The sequence below is a fragment of the Lepisma saccharinum genome, chromosome 30 (assembly GCF_977018435.1).
Source record: "Lepisma saccharinum chromosome 30, izLepSacc3.1, whole genome shotgun sequence".
NCBI classification, from domain to species: Eukaryota; Metazoa; Arthropoda; class Insecta; order Zygentoma; family Lepismatidae; genus Lepisma; species Lepisma saccharinum.
The window spans coordinates 685712-706352 of NC_139258.1; the positions used below are offsets into that span (position 1 = coordinate 685712).

Here is a 20641-nt window from a genome sequence, read left to right on the forward strand (position 1 = left end):
ATTGTTGACACTATGCCTGCACTCGTCAGTGAATAGTACCCGAGACCATTCTTCCATTGTCCATGTCCTGTGTTCTCTACACCAGTTGTTACGGGCTACTCTGTGGCCATGTGACAGTGGAATGCAAATTGCAGGCCTCTGGGCGAATAAACCGTGCCTGTTGAGTCGTCTGTACACAGTGTGTCTGGAAACAACTGTTCCAGTGGCAGCTGCAAGGTCTCGAGCAAGGCCCCCGGCAGTACTCCGTCTGTGTCTCCAGGCACTTATGGTGAGATACCTGTCTTCTCGTGGTGTTGTACACTGTGGACGTCCACTGCTGTAGCGCCGAGATACGTTTCCAGTCTGTTGGAATCGTTGCCATAATCGTGAGATGACACTTTGTGGCACATGGAGCACCTGTGACACGACCTGCTGTCTTTGGCCCGCCTCTAGCCTCCCAAGTATCCTTCCCCTCATTACATCATCAATATGTGTTCTTTGAGCCATTTCACACACACACTCACCATTCGCACAACCGAACACAACTGCACACTTCCTATAGGCACTGTACTCTGGTCAGCAGTTTCGCTCCTGTGAGTCATTTGTCTGCTTACAGCGCCACCACACACTGGATCAAGGTCAACACAGGTTCATTGGTACAGTACCCAGACATCATTTCAAGCTGCAACGTGCACATCAAATATTTCTTTGTACAAGGTTCAGCATTATCCTTAATTTATGAGCATGAGTGTATCTCAAACATAGGGGTGTTTCTTTGTGATGTCCTTGCATCAGTTTCTTCCACCACCCTGCATCTTCATTGAAGTGATTAACCTAAAGAAGTAGAAAAATGACAAGAAATAAGTATAATATGAACAAACTCATGTCTGAAATTTATATATTAATTCATAATTTGTTTACCATTTCTTTATTTTCATTTGTCTTTTCAGCACACAAATGGCTAGCAGTGTTCGTGACGAGCTCTTTGATTCCAGTATTTATTGTCCTGTACCTCACTATGCTGTGCTTCACCTTATTTATACCATTAACAGGAAGAATAGGGCCTCAGATGAATCCAGACCTGTTCATTGGAGGAATGTCTGCTTTGTTCTGTATTGCCTCTACAAGCTTCCTGGTAAGATTTACTTTAGTTTGCATCTTGTGATAATTTTTATGTAAACATTCTTTTCTGGTGAGCAGCTGAAAATGGAGGTGTTTTTCATAAGAAGCAGTTGGAAAACCTTTATATCCATCAGTAACTGCACATATACAACATTTAATATGTGGTCCATTTTAGTACCAGTGCAGATTATATGTAAAAGGGTTAATTTTTTTATTGGTATCAGTGTAGTATAAAGCTTGACCATTCCTGATAAATTAAGTAACTAACTCTCTAGCCTTCTTAAACCTGAAGGTTCATGGCTGCTCCAACACAGGCCTTTCATCTTTCCCTATCTTGAGCAAGTTCTATATACTCTTTTCCATCCCTACCGATTTCCCTTAGGTCCATCTCAACGTTGTCCCTCCATCTTCGTCTTGGCCTTCCTACAGGTCTCTTACCATCAGGTTTCCCAACAAGCATCCTGTAAACTCCTCTTTCCTCTCCCATTCGTGCCACATGGCCTGCCCACCTAAGTCTTCTTGATTTAATTCTTCTAATAATATCTGGACATGAATACAAATTATGTAGTTCTAAATTATGTAACCTTCTCCACTCACCTGTCTCCTCATCCCTTTTAGGTCCAAATATTTTCCTAAGGATCTTATTTTCAAATACTCTCAATTTGTGTTCCTCTTTCAATGTAAGGGACCAAGTTTCACATCCATACAATACTACAGGCAAAATTACTGTTTTGTATATTTTAACTTTTAGTTTCTTAGATATTAAACGAGAAGACAAAAGTTTATGAAGAGAGAAGTAACATGCATTTCCTGAATTAAGCCTACTTTTTATTTCCTCTTTAATATAATTTTCATTTGTTCATATTACTCCTAAGTATTTGAATTTGGAAACTGGTTCAAACGATTTGTTATCAATAATTAGATTTTGATTATTACCTAACACTTGGTTTCGGTCTGTAAGCATATATACTGCTGGACAAAAAAAACCGGACACTTGCATTTTTTGTGATAACGCAATGGGTCGATAAAAGCTCTGGTACAAGGGCTAACTAAATGTTGCAGAAACTGAATTAAGTACGAATGCATAAACAAAGTCCGAGCCTATGAATGGTGCATATGGTACTACATGATCAGCCGAACATTCTGTAATATACCTGCGAGCTGTTATTGCAATTCAGATGTCAAATATTAAAGTGTCCGGTTTTCATTGTCCAGCAGTATATTTAGTTTTCTCTTTGTTAACTTCCAAAACTATCTCTTTAGCAGTTCCTGAAAAAGTACTGATAATAAACTTTACTTATACCATTAACCAGGGGCTGAAAAATAAAGGGTGCCCAGTTGCTATGGCACCTGAAAATTTTCATTTGGATCCTGAATTTTTAAATTCAGTTTTATTTTTTTTTTATATAGTAGAACCTTGATTTTACATTTTTCAGGATACCAAGCTGAAAGAAACTTAAAATACAGGAAAATGTAAAATCGAGGAAAATATTTATTAACATTTTAATATATTTGGACCATCAAGATTGTATGTACAGGGTGAGTCAAAGATCCATGACCACCCCTTATAAAATGAAAGGGAGTGTAGATTGCAGCAATTGGTCATGGTACGAGGGGTGTTCCATACGTAGCGAGCCTAACCTTGAAGGGAACAGGATGGGACCAGAATAGCAACCTATTTTTCTATGTAGTCTTCCTGCAGGTCCACACACTTGCCAACGCTTCTGCATTGCTTTTATCCCAGTCTTATAAAAGCTTTCCTCAAGGCTTGCAAAATAGTCACCCAAAGCACTGATGACGTCATCATCACACTGATAATCCACACCGCCCAAAGCTTTTTTCAGTTAGAGAAGGGGAGAAAGTCTGATGGAGCAAGATCGGCTGAATAAGGTGGATGTTCCAACAATTCGAACCCACAATCACGGATGGTTGCCATCGCTACAAGCGATGTGTGAGCATGTGCATTGTCCTGATGCAGAATCACCCTTTTAGAGAGCTTTCCCCGTCGCTTAGTCTTCATTACACCCAGTAATTGCCTCACCAGGGAAGCATAATGCTCTCCTGTCATGGTGTTTCCTTTTCGGAGATGATCTACCAACAAAACACCCTTTGAGTCCCAAAAGACTGTCGTCATCACTTTCCCAGCAGAGAGACCGGACTTTGCCTTCTTTGGGGTTGGGGGAGCCAGGGTGTTTCCTCTGTTTTGATGCCTGTTTTGGCTCCGGTACATAGTGATGAGCCAAAGTTTCGTCAACAGCCACAAGTCATTCAACAAATCTGTCTGGATCGGCCTGGAATAGCTCAAGATTTCGTTCTGAGATCATGGGTCTTGTCAACTTTTGTTCACTTGTCAGAAGTTTTGCAACCCAACGTGAAGAAACCTTTTTCATCCCTAACTGGTCATCCACAATGCGCTCCACTGTTGATTTGGACATCTTCAGTTCCTCTGCAATATATCGCATAGACACATGTCTGTCTGCAAGAATAATCTTGTGCACTTTCTCTACATTTTCTTGTGTCACCATCTCCACTGGCCTGACTGGCCAAGGACCATCTTCCACACTCACTCTCCACCACTTAAATACGGCTACCCATCTCTTCACTGTGGCAGAGGAAGGAGCATCCTCTCCTAATGTTGTCACCATATCCTCATGGATTTCCTTGGGACTCAACCTCTTTTTCAACAGATAATTGATTACTGCTCGTATCTCTTCTCTCTTAATTTTTCTGATGTTACACACTTAGCACACTTCTAGCTCCTGCAAAGACGAATAAGATGGTTCGAACTGGACACCACTGTGCATATACACTTACAAAGAATTGCTATTTAAAATCCCCAAATTATTTTCAGATTTAACTATGGGAACCCTATCAGGTTCACTACTTATGGGACACCCCTCGTAGTAATATGTTAGGCCTAGGAGGAAACTTTTTGGTGCATGTCATGACAACATCCGCCATCTTGGTCACTGCGATCTTGGATCAACTTCATTTCTTTAAATGGGAAGGGGGGCATGTGGAGTATGGTTTTGGGCTAGAATTTCACCAGGAAGTCAGTGGTGAAGTCAGATTTGTGAAAACTTTAATGATAAGGAAGTTATGGTCATATGAAAGTTACACAATGTGTTCAATATGCTGTCCTTCTTGTGCTATGCACATGTTGAGACGGTTCTCTCATGCTCTGTGGACACGGATCAATATCTCAGGTGTGATTTGTGCACAGGCATCCAGTATCCGTTGATCCAAGTAACTCGCATCCTGAATCTTTTCAGTATATATACGATTGACTTCACATGACCCCACAGGTAAAACTCGAGTGGGGACAAATCTGGTGATCGGGGAGGCCATTCCACTAGCCCACATCGACCAATTCATTGACCAGGGAACTGGAGGTCCAAATTGTGACGAACCTGTCACCCATAATGAGGTGGTGGCCCATCCTGCTGAAAATATGAGGGGAAACTGCCATCCTCCATCAAAACTGACGGAAAAATGTGTTCTTGTAACAGCTGCAAGTAGCCCCCTGCATTTAAATTGTCATGAATGAAGAATGGGCCAATGATACATGTTCCCCAGATCCCGGCCCACACCATAACCTTCCCAGCACCAACCATATTGCTCGTATCTCTCCACAATGGGTTCTCGGAAGGACCAATACTGCATGCTCTGTTTATTTACTTCCCCATTCACATAAAAATTTGCTTCATCAGAGTGCAGAATATGCAGTGCAAAGGTGGGTTCTGGCAAATTTGCTTCACAGCCCATTCACAAAACTGCAGTCTCCTATCCGGGTCATCCTCAGAGAGATGGTGTTGCAGCTGCAGCTTGTACAGGTGTCACAGGTGTCTCTGACACCCTGCAAATGGAACTCTGGCTGATACCACATTGCACAGACATTCGATGTGCGAAGACTTGCCAAACGATGCTAGCACTGCTGTGGCTGTTCCTTCGTCAGTGGCAGTTCTGGGCCTACCAGATCGTGGCCGGTCCTGGACTGTACCGCTCTCTTCGAACCTGGTCAGCACTTGGGACACTGTAACGTGTGACCATGGGTTCCGTTCGTTGAAATCACAAGCTGCCCCCTCCTTTCATATGTCCATAACTTCCTTATGATTAAAGTTTTCATAAATCTGACTTCACCACTGAATTCCTGGTGAAATTCTAGCCCAAAACCATACCCCACATGCCCCCCTTCCCATTTAAAGAAATGGAGTTGGTTCCAAGATGGCGGACATTGTCATGACATGCACCAAAAAGTTTCCTCCTAGGCCTAACATATTACTACCATAACCAGTTGCTGCAATCTACACTCCCTTTCATTTTATAAGGGGTGGTCAGGGACTTTTGACTCACCCTGTATAATGTGAGAAAATGTAAAATCGGGGTTCCACTGTATTTAGAGTTTCCTTATGAAAATTTCCATTCTTTTTTTTTTAATAATTAGTACAGTATGTGTTTTTTTCTGTATCACATGTATCTTTAAATCAGCATAATAAACCTGAAATTATAACCTTTTTCCATTGTTGCTAGCCAAATTTTAAAATATGGCGTGATATGGTACAGTCGACCATATATTAGAATGTATTGCATAGTTATTCGAGCTGTAACCAGTTGAGGCATCTTTAGGAAGGCCACTACTTTTAATCCAATCTTGATTAATTAATAAATTAATTGTTTTAAGATCATATTTCGTAGCTTAGTCGAGCTCATGGCTTTCTTAGCCCATATTTGCAAAAATAATAATAATGCTGGCTCCTGAGAAATAGGGGCTGGCACCTGAATTATTTCTAATTTTGTCTGCCCCTGCTGTTAACTGATATGACATTTATGAACCAATTCTTTTTAAGACTTAACATGGAACAAAGAGATGTTCAGCTTGCCCCATAGGAGAGTGGTTAGCATGTTGTGCTATGATGCTAGGGGTCCCAGGTTCAAATCCCGGCCTGGGCGTGGATGTTTGTAAGTGTCCATTCATCAATTTCATCATGTCATCACTCATCTCCGTCTTCGCAAATTAGCCAAAAGTGGCAAAAAAGCAAATCAAAATAAGAAAAAATGTTCATTAGGAATTGTAGCTTTTCTGGTGTTTTTGGGTAACCCTGTGTGGTAATGTAAAAATATATATAAATATATACAGAGTGTCCATAAAGTATCTTTGCAACTTCAAGCTTTTATTCCAAACACACATGAAGAGAGAATTAAATTAAATTTGTCACATAGTAGCAGTATATATTGAAGTTTTTTTCATAACTTAATAAACCTCAATATGGGCACCATTGGTTACACGAAGGTCAAGGGAAAAATCGATTTCGTGCCATGTCCACTCTAGCATAGCCTCATCAATGGTGGCAATGGCATCAGTGATCCTTTGCTTGAGGTCAGTAATGTTCCGTACCTTTGTTCTGAAATCTAGGGGCATTATATCTGGTGAATGAGGTCGCCAGAGAATAGAGCCATCTTGTCCAATCCACCTACCGGGAAATATTTGGTCCAGGAAGTCACGAACATTTAATCCCCAATGTGGTGGTGCACCATCCTGTTGGTAAAGGATGGTTGGTTGAAGGTCAGCCAGTTGTGGTGTCACATATTCAGTCAAAAGGTCAAGGTAAACATTTGCAGTAATTGTTTGCTCCGCAAAGAAAAATGGACCAATGATTCGATTGAATATCAGTCCACACCAGACATTCTCCTTTGGACTGTCTCGTTTGAGGTTTATTGTCACAGATTCTCGCATTGTAAGTATTCAGTTTGCCGAGACATGAAATGTTGCCTCATCAGTAAAACACACTCGGTTGAGGAACATTTAATCCTTCAATATTCGATGAAGCATGTCCACTGCAAACATTTTGCGTTTTGGTTTATCATTGGACTCGATGGCATGCAACAGTTCATTTTATACGCATACAATCGCAGGTTGTGGTGTAGGACCTTGTGCACTGTTGATCGTGGTAGCTGTAACTGTCTGGCAGCAGTGTGAATGGATTTATTTGGAGAATTAACAAAGGCTCGTCTTACACGTTCAATGTCTTCCTCTGAAACTAGTTTTCTTCCACTTCTTGCTTTATCCAAAATTGTACCGGTCTCCATGAATTTCCTGTGCCATTCACGAATTGATGGACATGCTGGTGGTTGTTTCCCATACCTAGTCCTGAAGTTTTGCTGAGTCTGAGTGTCACATTTTGTGTCAATGAACCATGCCACACATTGTGCCTTTTCTTGCGAAGTAGCCATTTTTCTTTCGAGCACCTCTCTTTCTTCACAATGTTACCTGAAATACACATATTGACTATTAGTACAAACTTTAATAGTAAACGAGTACAATGAAAAAAAAAATCACTGAAATATCTCATCATTTACATTTGTAGTGAAGTTTTGAAGTTGTAAATGGATTTTATGGACACCCAGTATAATAAGTATCATTTGGCTGGCTCTGTGTATGACCTGCTATTCATTATTCTCTGTCATTTGCAATAAAAACAAGTTGTGCAGTATGAGTAATGGCCAGGAGTCACACAAAATATCTTGTCATCTGCTTCCCAGGAGGGTACAGCATTTTTTTGAAACCTACATGAAACTTCCTGTGTTGGACCCCCGAGTCACATGGAAGGGTGAACGAACCTTTGAAAAGGACAAATCTTGACAAACGAGTTGTTTCTCTTGGCGGTTCTTCTGGTCAATGAAGATCAATGGTATCAGATAATATCGGCAGGGCTCGAAAAATCCCGGTCGTCATGGCGACTAAAAATTTCAACCTGGTGACTATGAGCTTTTGCTGTAATATTGCCGTTTTTTAAGTTTGCATGTGTGAAATTTTGAAAATTCTAAGTTCAAATTGCAGTACAGCGTAAGTTAGCAAATGTGTTCTTTTATCAATGTTGTGAACATTCCATAGAATCAGTAACAATTTCTTACTCGTTGTCCCCGAACCCTCCATTTCCCGCTTTCTCACATAATGATGTTTTTAATACAGTGATGCTCAGCTTCTTATAGATTGATTTGTTTTATTTTACTTCGTTTTTTTTGCCACTTTTGGATAATTTGCGATGATGGGGATGAGTGATGATATGATGAATGAACACTCACAAACATCCATGCCCAGGCCGGTATTCGAACCCGGGACCCCTTGCATTGTAACGCGATGTGCAAACCCCTCTGCCACAGAGGCCGGCTCAGCTTCTTATAGTATGCACTCAGGGTGCAAAATCCTGGGGGGGACGGGGGGTAATCCCCCTCACCAACAATCTTGGCCTCAAAAATCCCGGGTGGGTGAGTTTTGTTACAATAAACAAAAGATAAGGAATTACTTTTAATTTCCAATATACTTTACTAAGAATAATATCAAAAACACACACACATTAGTGTGGTTGTGAGTATTAAATGCATTCTCGCAAGAGATCATTAACAAATAAATCTACATCAATACGCACAATAAAAGTAAAATAAGAATGCAAGAAAATAATAACTATGAAATCTAATTAATTTATGTTAACATAAAGCAAAAACAAAACAAAAACTTACACATAATAAAACCACTTTAACTATTTCATAATTTATTAACATCTTTAACCAGTTAGTAAAGGAATTAATTAGCTGTTTTGTAATATCTCATATCTGATATGTATAAAAGTAACAAATTAATTTCCTTTATGTAATTAATAATAATAATAATATATTTTTAATTGAGTGATTTTTTTTTTACTTTTAATAATACACATGTGCGGGAGGGGGGTTTGTAGATTAAGAACTTTCCCCCTCCCCCCCAGTTTATAATGATTTTGCACCCTGTGCACAATTGCTAGAAGGTGGTTTCCTGGCACCTGATTTTCAGAGCTGGCGCCTAGCTCTGAAGAAGATTTTTCGAGCACTGAGTATCGGTGAAGAAAATTCAACCGATACATATTGATTCCGATACATTGGTATCAGCTCAGCCCTAATAATTTCCAATAGGCTGATGAGTTGCTGTCATATATCCCTAACCATACCTGTTTGAAGACTGTTTTCACGTTATTCTACTTGCTGATGTGTTTTTCAGGTACCTTTCATTATGATATTGAGGAAGCCATGGAATGTCCTGTACGTGTTATGCGGAATAGTGTTGATTACTCTTGTCCTTGCTGTGGCCACTCCATTAGGATTTCCGTACAGTGCAAATCCAACTTCACCATCCCCTCAGAGAATCCTTATTTTCGTGAGTATTTACAATGGAAAGTTATTATTATAAAAATACATTAATTTTTCTTAACGTTAAAATCTGTACTTACGTATGTGAATATGTTGTTCCTATTTTCCTTAACATACTGGTAATGTGCGAATTAGCTGGAGAGATGTACCTCCATAAGAGATCCCAACATTCGAATAGGACTAAATTAAATGTTTTTCTTAACTTTTTCATTCGCGCCGAAAGACTGTGCAATGACGAGAAAGAGAAAGAGAAAGAAGGGGAATGGATAAGGAAGGTGGGGGTAAAGAATGGGTACACTATCCGCGACCTGGAAAAAGTAGCTAGGAAAGCCAAAAGGATTGTTAGGCAAGAAAAATCGCAAAATGACAAAGAGGATAAAAAAACTGAGATAGGAAACGGTGAAAAAAACACATATTTTGTCGGGATCCCATATTTTAAGGGGGTCTCAGAGAAAATTGAAAAGTCCGTGAGGGGTTACGGAATAAAATGTGGGGTAAGAGCGCCCCGGAGTATTGAAAAGCACTTTACATCCTATAAGAAAGGGAGGGGGGATGAGCGCAGTAACCCTGAAGAGCGGAAGGGAGTATACAGGATAGTGTGTGAATGCGGAAAGGAATATGTGGGACAAACCGGGAGAAGTATGCAAGTTAGGTGGGGAGAGCATGATAAAGACGTAAAGGAGGGCATACCCAAAACTGGATTATCTGAACACATATTGGTTAACCGACATAAGATTGCTAAAAGGGAAGTTATTAGGGAGGTTAACAATAAATTGGACAGAAACGTATATGAAGCTGCCTATATATGCGCGAAAAATTGGAATAAACTTAATAGGGACGATGGGAATTTAGAAGACGGCTGGGTTAATTTCTTTAAAAAATGGGATAAGGCCGCAGTGTTTAGGGACGAGATGGGCTTCCATGTTACTCCTGAGGTCAGGAAAGCCGCCGAGGTGGAGGTCGACTTCTCCTTGGATTGGTGACTCCCGAGCCCCAGTTTGGAAGAATTGAGGAGGGGAAGTTCTCTTTCCCCAGGTACGGGCTGACACCGTGCATTCGCCTACCCTGAGCATTGGTCAGCAGTTCGCCAACTTCAGCCTTGGATGTTCTTTTGTTTTTATTGTATTGCGCGGTTTTAGATGTGTAATTTATATTCTTTTTTAGAAAGTGTCCTTCAAGCAACTTTTTAACCTAAATCCTTAACCTTCACTTTCACGACGAGGCACCATGTCAGGTGTCTGAATAACCTCGTTTCAACCTGAAGAAGGAGGTAGTGCAACCTCCGAAACGTAGTACGAAAAATCTCATACTCACACACGTAAGTTGCCGATTTTTAGTCTTTTAGCCTAAAGTTTGTTTCTATTTTCCTTTCTTTAGAACTACGTTTCGGAGACTAACTATCCCCTTCTTCAGGTTCGTATGAAAAATCTAGGTACTTAACATGGTACTAGGTCGAAATGTAATAAAAGGATTGTGGACAAGGGTTGGTGTGGATACATTTAAGATATATATTATATAAAAAACTCGTCATTCACTAAAAACACACACAGTTGAGCAGGAAAGGCCGTACCTGCAAGTTGTGATACACACAGATTTTTTTTTTAGTTCTTTAACGTTTTTAACATGAGAATATGTTTATTGTGTGTGTTTTTAGTGAACGATGAGTTTTTTTAAATACGTCTGGGGTGGGGATATAATATCTTAAATGTATCCACACCAACCCTTGTCCACAATCCTTTTATTACATTTCGACCTAGTAACATGTTAAGTACCTAGTTTTTTCATACGAACCTGAAGAAGGGGATAGTTAGTCTGCGAAACGTAGTTCTAAAGAAAGGAAAATAGGAACAACATACTCCCATACGTAAGTACAGATTTTAACATTAAGAAAAATTTTAACGTCTTTTTATATTCTAGAATTGTGAGTAATACTTACCAAACCTATGAAAAAAAAAAGATTATTATTATTACTATTTCCAGATCAGTTATTACAACCTTAACCTTTAAAGTCCCGTGGCGCTTATGCACTTTTTGCCTCTGTCCCAGCCCATTTAAACGAGTTTTGTAAGGTTTAGCAAAACTCGTTATAGCTTCCTTCCTATGGCAGATAATTTAGTGAAACAAGAAACATTTTACTGTAGCTTGACAAGTTTAGAAACAAGATGCTGCAATCCATTGAAAATAGCTGTTGCGCACATCACACCACATTTCCCCACTCCCTTCTCCGCGGCGACGTTGGTTCGCAGTGTTGCAACCTGGAGGAAGCGGAATGGTCTGAGTATTTTCAACGAAATTTGAATGTGAAAGGCATGAAATTAGTGCCTGCAGTTGTGACGTCAAATAAAGAAAGATTGGGTTAAGCAACGGTGAAATATTGTTCGCACACTGATATCGATAAGATATAAAAGAAGAGCTTTCATTTCAAAAATATGCAGCCAAGAGTACAGAGCAACGAATATTTCAATGCTTTAAAGAAGAACACAGGCAAGCGTGTTATCAGATTGCCTTCTCGTAGTGATTGTTGTACGATAAACAAAACAACCCCCACCGCACTCGGCTTTAAAAAAAAAAACAGGCCACTGCTCCATGTCGCATTAAGAAAATGAAGTAATTCGCCCTGTAGTTTCCCTTTATTATAAACCTTAACGTACGTGCGTGAAAATACTAGTTTAGGATCCGTGCACTGCGTGCATTTTCTAAGGCCGGATTAAATAAAATGAACCACTGATATAATATGAGCTGGCACCGTCACGCTACACAGTGAAAATCATTTGTCATATTTGTTTTAGCTTAATTTTCCTGAGTTGGCACCACCGGTTCCCTTCAGGCCAGATCAGTGCGTGGAAGAGTGGTGGGGAGGATGATGTAATAGGAACTGCTCCGCAGCGATCTACGCATATTGGGATTTAACTTGAAAGGTTATAAGAATAAAATGAACTTTGACATAGAAAAGACTAAGTGTTGCCATCTGTATGTATTTGTTATTATTCGTGGCTTATGTGAAAATTGAAAAAAGAGAAAAAGACAAAATTTTGCCCCTCCCTGTTGAGAGATAGGACAGGAACAAATTCTATGTCCAAATTCAAATTCAAATTCAAATTTTCTTTATTAAAGGGTGAGGTTCAGTCTGTGGCTGTTCTCCCACCTAACCCTATTTGCAACCACATGTCTACATTATACATCAATATTTATTTTGTTCCTAATGTCTTTTGCGATCTGAAGAAAAAAATGAAAAAGAAACGAAGTGCATTAGTTTTTTTCTACAAGGGTTTGCAACACACACAAGTGCATGAGTTTTTTCCACAGGAGTTGGCAACACACACAATGAAGTGCAAGAGCTATTTTCGGGCCTCCTCGATGGCGCAGTGGTAGCATCGTCACCTTGCAATTTAGGGGTCCCAGGTTCGATACCCGGTGGAGGCACATAGTGGTTCGGATCCCACTTTAAAACTGTAGGTTCAGTCCCGATTAGCCTTACTGTGCATAAAGTGGACTTAAAACATCAAATCAATCAATCAATCAATCAAAGCATGAGTTATTTTCGACAAGGGTTGGCAACACATCACTGTCAATGCATATCGACTCTTGGTTTCAAGTTCCATGCACTTCGAGTGATGAGCATAGAAAATGAACAGGGTTGTAAGGTGACGAAAAAAGGTTTTGTTCCATCGGTCAAGGTATGACCAACTGGGACTCTGGCCAAAATTGCCATCGGTCAGCACATGACCGATCGGGACTTCAAAGGTTAATAGATCATTTTTTGAAGATATTAGATTTTAGTTGATTTTCAGCTTGGTATTATTGCCAGGAATGTCAGTCCATATAGGCATAGTGGTGTATCAGATTATTGGTGAAATTACCAATAATATAAAAATGTGTGTGTGTGTGTGTGTATACCGGGTGAATCACCTAAAACTTGTACCCCAAAATATTTCAGAAATAGAAGGTGCTGTTGATGTGCTGTTTTCACAGAAATGAAGTGTAACCAAGGGCTCATAATTGTAGCCTATACACAGATTGTTATAATTATTAGAATGTGTATTTATTTTAGAAAGTTACATTTTTTTCAAATGAAACAATGGCTATTGTCAGTAACAAAATAAAACTAGAGTAAATTAGAATGTCAGTGGTGTTTCTTTCAGGATTCTAGTACAAGTAGTTTTCGAGCTATCGTAGTTTGAAAGTTGTACAGGCTGCCAGTTTTCTGCTCCATTTAACTGCTTAGTTACGAGGCTATGATGTTCGTATGTTTGTTTCGTATACAGTCCACTGATTGCATTGCAACTTCCTTGTCAGTTACATGGTTATAGGGAAACAGTTTCATAGATCGGAGACACATTAAAATTGGATATTTTGTGTTTCGCATGGTTCGTACTTACCAATTGTGGATTGCGGAACATAGTTCAAGGTGCCATTATGCTTTTTACATGAAAACCAACGCAATTTTTCACATTCTGAGTGTTTTTTTTATTCCTTTCTTCGCTTCTAGAACACACAATATGGCGGGCACATCTTGACTCACGTTGTGGGTATGCAGTATTTCCAACCTTCTGCACCGAAATATACCTACTATCGTGTTAGTCACCGGTGGAAATTATACATTATGCATGGGTAGCTGACGTATAGCCCCATGAACCATACATGGTTAGCCCCACATACCATTCACGGATAGCCCCACAAACCATTATGCACTGTAGCTGACCGATAGCCCCACGAACCATTCATGGAGAGCCCCACGAACCATTCACAGATAGCCCCACGAATCATTTCCGATAAGGTTAGGTTAGGTTTGGTTACGTTAGGGAAGCATAGTAAAAAAAAACAAAAAAAAAAAAACAGGTTTCAAACACTGACAGGGGATTATGTCATCAAACAATTGCAGCATCCGGCTGTCGTAAGGCAAGCAAATATAAGCAATGGCAATTTTGCGTTGGTGAGATATTTCTCTTGAAAAATACATCATTTCCCAATTGAATATATTCCACAATGAAAGAAAATATCTTGATGAATGTTGTAAACCTTGGAGAAACTGAGCTACCGCAACATAAAAGTTTTATGAACAACCTGTATGATTTCCATTTCCTTAATTAATACTTTCTTAACACTCACTGGAAGTTTTCTTTGAATTCCATACAGGGTATTGTTAACAATGGAAGATGATAACAAAAATGATTGAAATGAAAATAAGTGGTCTCATGGTGAAACAAACTTTAGGAATGCATTAACCCTGTTTGGATCAATAGTGGCACAAAGTACCGCGTATGAAGTTATTCCCGTGATACTCGAAAGAATTCTTTGAGTAAGCCACATATAAATACAGTGGTTCATTGATTTTGATGTGTGGAGAGTGTAAGTGGTGACCTTTCACGTAGTATGCCCAATTTTCAACCTCACTTCCACATAGTAGACCCTGGACTGCTTTTTGCAGATGAACGAGGCTCTGGTGACTGGCTCTGTGTGTTGTCCTGTGTTTTGTGTGCTGAGTGCCTAACGGCCTCAGCTTTTAACCAATCAAAAAGTAAAAAAAAGTAAAGTGCTCCCCTGTGCTTAGCACCATGCCATGAAGGCATATAGGGGGTGTGGGGGTAACGCCCCACACTTTCTTGATCCAGTCATGAGTGGGGGTGATGTGACAGCATCATGCCCCTGACCGCCTTTACCCCCCAGGGTTTCCCCCAGGTACCCATGTTATTCGATGCTTGGTGGGCGCCGGGGCCGCTTCCATCGTTAGCAAAGTTCCCTGATTTGAACCGGCCGAGGATCGAACCAGGGACCTTTAGCATGGTAGTCAGACGCGTTACCAACTGAGCCACCGCGGCCACAACCAATCAGAATATTTTAATATTTTAGTTATGACTTGTCAAATTATTGGGAGGTCTCTATTCACTGAAATAAATTAATGAATGACTCACTCTCTCTCTTTTTTAAGTTTTGACCTCAGTGTTCGGGATCTCATAAAAGCCCATGAATTCATCAAAAATATCAAAATTTTCATTCACAGTTCAAATGCAGAATTTTAATTGTCCACGGATGGATATGTCACAAGTTTCGTCAACCATAATAGCAAAATATTCCCGAATTTTAATATCTGCTACCATGGAGCGCAATACAGATCTCCCTAATATATCAATGATCTCGTTCTGAATGTCATGTGAGAGCCATTTGTATCCCGAACGTCCCATCCACTACCCTAGTTCATGCACAGCATCTTTTGAAACTCTTTTTAGTAAAAATGTTAACAATACTCATAATTACATACTTAGTATATAGTAATAAGTCATGTGTTTTGCTGTCTCTGGTCATAGCCCCCCCCTAAAGTTGATGGTTTAGCGGTCTCAGCCCCCCAAAGTTGATGGTTTAGCGGTCTCAGCCCCCCAAAGTTGATGGTCTAGAACATTTCAAATGTGTATTTAAAGTTAAGTTCATGTGGCACAATTCAGAGTAAACTTTACAAGAGAAGCAAAATAATACATTAGATCCTCTTAAGCAAAATTATTTGGGGGACTCTGCCCCACATCGTTAACATTGGGGGGGGGGGTTGAGCCCCCCCCCAAGCCCCATGGAGTCGGCGCCTATGGTTATGACACAACATTCCAGTTGTTATTTTAGTTATGGTAAGGGGCTGGATGGGTGTAAAATAGCCTAAGTGCTGATGCACCCAAAATAAATTAAATTTCAGTCAATTGATTTTGATGTTTTTCAGGGGACCAAAGTGGAAAAACTTATAATGCAGAGAAAACGTGAAATTGGTGTTCCAGTACATTTACAAGAACATGGTATTAAAGAGCTTTTGAAATTGTGTTAGATTAGGGGAGAGTTTTACTTTGCTTATTTTTCTCTTTGCAGCATACGGAAAGAACTTTCCATGATACCCAGGGCCATGTACGCAAGGAGGACTCTGGCTATTGGCTGATCAATCTTGACCGTCACAGCCCCCACAGCGTCGACTCTTTTGTCCCAGAAGTCGCAGAAGCCCAGAGTGTTGGCAAGGAATGCGAAGAGGAGCTCTACTGTGGATTGCCTCTGTTTTCACCAAAGCTTGTACAAATAAGGTGAGACAAACGATGTACTGTTCAGATTAGAAATTGCATGTGAATTATAAACGGGTAGGGCCACATGTTTATGGTGAATAAGACATCAAGATTTCAGTACAAAAACTGGGCATATTTTGCGAATAATAAAATGGCATTTCAGTGTTATGATGTTGAATAAAATTTTGGTGTTATGGCGGAAAAATTTGATCAAAAGTGGTACGTAAAATGACATTGTGGTTTTGAAATTCTGAACATAATCCTAAATTTGATTTAAGAACTCCACTTATTTTTCAAAAGAATCATTGTCAGAGTAATATGTTTATTCCTATGTAAAGGAGTCCATTTTTGTTTCTCAAATAATTATAGCAGAATTAATCAATTTTCCATGATTTGCGTAACTCCCAGGATAATTTAGAAAGTGTTGCATCGATAAATAAACTCTAAATTTCGTGTTGAAGAGTTTATTTCGCAGTTCATTTCAATTTAATTCATGGTAGAAAAATGCACCTCACACCTTCCAAAAGCATGAAAAATGAGTATTACAGTGTGCTATTTCTAGAGGCACATATTTTTGGTAAATTAAAAAGCTAAATTTTGGGCAAAAACAGAGTTCATTTCGGGTTCAAAAGTGGTAAATAAAATAAAATTTCGGTGTTATAGCGGTGAATAATCGCACCAAAAGTGCTATATAAAATGACATTTTGGTTTTAAAATTGTGAATATAATCCTAAATTTGATTTAAAAACTGCACTTATTGCACAAAGTAAACTTATCCCTTCTAATAGCACATTTATGTAGTTACCAGAGTATTAAGTTTATTGGGGGTGTAAGGGGTACCTTCCACGTAGGCACCCAAAAGTCAACCTCACTTCCACGTAGTGCACCCTGGACTAAAGACTAACGAGGCTCTGGCGACTGGCACTGTGGCCAGTATAATTTTGTGTGTGTTGTTCTGTTTTTTGTCCTTGTGTGTGCTGAGTGCCCGTTTACAGTCTCAGCTTTTAACAGAAGTCAGAAGATTTTAAGATTTTTAGTTATGCAACGTTAGAGTTTATATTTGTAATGATAATGGGCTGGCCCCCGTATAATGTGACAGGAGCAAAATAGCCTAAGTGCTGACACTCCCACAATTTGAAATTCAAATTAAAAAAAGGGGTCCATTTTTGCTTCTCAAACATTTACAGCAGAATGAATCAATTTTCCATGAATTGCATAACTCTCACGATACTTCAGACTTCAGAATGTGTCGCATCTGTATATAAACAGTAAATTTCGTGTTTAAGAGTATATTTCGCATTTTGCAGTTCATTTCACATTATTTTGTGACAAGACAGGGTAGAAAAATGCACCTCAGATCTTTCAGAAACATGAAAAGTGAACATTACAGCATGTTATTTCATATTTCGTGTTTTCGTCAAAAACGAAATTTGCATGCCTCTATAAATGGGTTATAGTTCAGATGGGTTCAGTTTTGAAAGAAACAGCAAGAATGAGTCTCTTCTGAAGCACAAGTTCCCATGAGAACATTTTCAGTTATTTGTCAATTTTTAAATTTTATGATTTTATCCTCTGTCTGTGAAGGTGTTTAATGACTTCATCAATTCAGAAGTTAAAAATTCACTAAGTATAAAGTATATTTAGAGGCACATATTTTTGGTAAATAAAGATGCAAAATTTCAGTACAAAAACAGTCAATATTGGGTTCAAAAGCTGTAAATATAATAAAATTTTGGTGTTATAGTGGAAAAATCTGATGAAAAATGGTACATAAAATGACTTTTTGGTTTTAAAATTGTGACCATAATCCTAAATTTGAAACTGTAGGTTGTAGTAACCAGAGTATTAAGTTTTTCCTGTGTAATGGAGTCCATTTTTTGCTTTTCAAATATTTACAGCAGAATTATTCATTTGTCTGTGAATTGCATAAATCACAGGGTAATTGAAACTTTAGAAAGTGTCGTGTCGGTAAATAAACTCTGAATATTGTGTTTTAGAGTTATGCACCTATTGCCTTCCAAAATCAATGAACATTTACACTGTGTTATTTCAAATTTCAAGTTTTTGTCAACTGTGGCCGAGTGGTTAGCACATTGCGCTGCGATGCCAAGGGTCCCGGCTTCGAATCCCGCTCGTGCTTGGTTGTTTGTGAATGTCCATTCATCAATTTCATCACTCATCCCCATCTTCGCAAATTAGCCAAGAGGCACAAAACGTGAAGTAAAATAAACTAAATCAATAAATCATTCAATGTTTTTGTCAAAAACAAAATATGCATGCCTCTATAAATGGAATTATTTTCCTGTAGTTTACAAGCATAAGAAAACAGTTTTTTCTTTGTGACGTTTCAGGAGAACAGAAGACATGAAGAGACTTTGTGAAAACAATGATGAATTTGAATTACCTGATGATATTTGGGATTCATAATTTTAAAAAATCTGAAATAAAAATAAAACAGACTGCTTTTTTCACAGTTAAGTTGCTATATTACAACAATGTAACATTGACAACATCCATTATATAACACATTCTTTTTGTTTAAAAAATTACTAACCATTGTTACAACTGTATCTTTAGTCAAAATGAAAATAAATATCTGATGAAAGGAGCGTGTGTTCTCCTGAAACGTCACAAAGAAAAAACTGTTTTCTTATGCTTGTAATAACCGTAAACTACAGGAAAATAATTCTATCATGCAAGCAATGCGTACATACAAGAAAAACTCTATAAATGGGTTGGGTTTTCAAAGAAACAGCAAAAGTGAGTCTCTTTCTGAACCACAAGTTTCCGTGAGGACATTTTCAGTTACTTGTCAATTTTTCAATTTTATTCTGTAACTTCTATGAAGGTGTTTCATGACTTTATCAGTTCACAGGTTGAAAATTCACTAATTTATTATACTACAGATATTATTACGCTGTTTCCAGAATAATTGCCAGGTTGTAGTCATGAGTTACTTATCGTAAAATGCACTAAAATTTGTACAACATAAACCCTATACTGAAAAACAACATTGCATCCTGTATTGGCTCTTGATTTTTTACCAGCACCAGATATTGGCTCTAAAAAGGGAAGATAAATTGCATGTATTTTGGGGTGTGCATTTATTATTACGTAACACTATCAATTTTCTGCTGACTGAACATTAAAATTAGCCAATAAATTCAGTAGGAAGTGAGAATACGATTTTATATACTTTGGTTTCATTTTCGCTTTTTCATGGGTTTCATTTTCACTTTTTCATGTGCAGCAGATTCTCTAATTGGGTCCCAGCACTGAAGCCAGTGGTCCATGAACCCACAAGGCTGGAAGTTTTGTCGCAGAAGCTTGTAGCATTAAATACAAAGAGAATTACATTTTCTGTGACAGGTAATGTTTTAATGTTTTCGTTTTAAAATCATTGCGAGTTGTGGCATGAAAACCCATAGTCAAGTCAGTAAAGTGTTGTCCGACCAATTGTACAGTTATACAGGGTGTCCCGGAAATAGGTGGCATAATTTCAGGAGCATGTTCCTTACATGTAAACAATGACAAAAGTTTATATGAACCTAGGTCCGGAAATGTTTGGTTTCCAAGTTATAGGCTGTTACAACACGTGCTCACTGGAATTTGTCTATCTTCAACATTTGGTCTATGGCACTTAGTTATTCACAGTACCCTAGAGGAGATGTTCAAAATGGCCACCCACAGCCTCAATACAGGCCGCACATCGACGTCACATGGCCACTCGAATACGCTGCCAAATGCCTGGCATGTTTCGTATTGTCTCATAACCTGTTACAATGCAGTTGCAGAGAGTATTCACATCTGCCAGTGCAGACGAATACACCAGTGATTTAAAATGGCCCCACAAGTAGAAGTCCAAGGGGTTTAAATTGGGTGACTGTGGAGGCTAGGCAATTGGTCCACCTCTACCGATCTACAGACTAGGGTACCTTTGATTCAGCTAAAGTGTGCAGGAGCACCATAATGCATGTAGTGTGTTTGTTGACGTATGTTCAGTGGAACATCTTCCAAGACAGGCCTCTTCAGCATTGTCATCTGCCAAACATACATGAAGTGCATATCTGCTTGTTCCTGATTGGTGTACATGAATTCATGATGAAAGTTGTGCGAATTGCTCACAAGTTTAATATAAATATATTTTAAAAACTTATGTTTTGTGAGGATCTAGGTAACTCCTGCGACGTTTCGGGATGGAACTGTTCCCTTTCTCAGGCTGCTCATGTTTAGGTTATGTATAAATCATAACCACGTCGAGCTCTCCATAGGTACAGGATACAGGTACATAGAAACAGGATTGGTATAAGGTGGTTAAAAAACAATAA

At 38.9% G+C, this 20641-nt stretch overlaps 1 protein-coding gene across 2 annotated transcripts in view; it reads left to right on the plus strand.

The window, feature by feature from the left end:
* The window catches only part of LOC145981861 (endoplasmic reticulum metallopeptidase 1-like), a 99862-nt gene that overhangs the window by 60130 nt on the left and 19091 nt on the right, over nt 1-20641 (plus strand). Inside the window, exons 9-12 of one of the 2 annotated variants that reach the window (XM_083115311.1) lie at nt 930-1114; nt 9134-9289; nt 16129-16334; nt 19564-19682. In XM_083115311.1, coding sequence (XP_082971437.1) covers nt 930-1114; nt 9134-9289; nt 16129-16334; nt 19564-19682 — 666 coding nt within the window. The remainder of the gene's footprint in view (nt 1-929; nt 1115-9133; nt 9290-16128; nt 16335-19563; nt 19683-20641) is intronic. The other variant, XM_083115312.1, reaches the window with a different exon arrangement.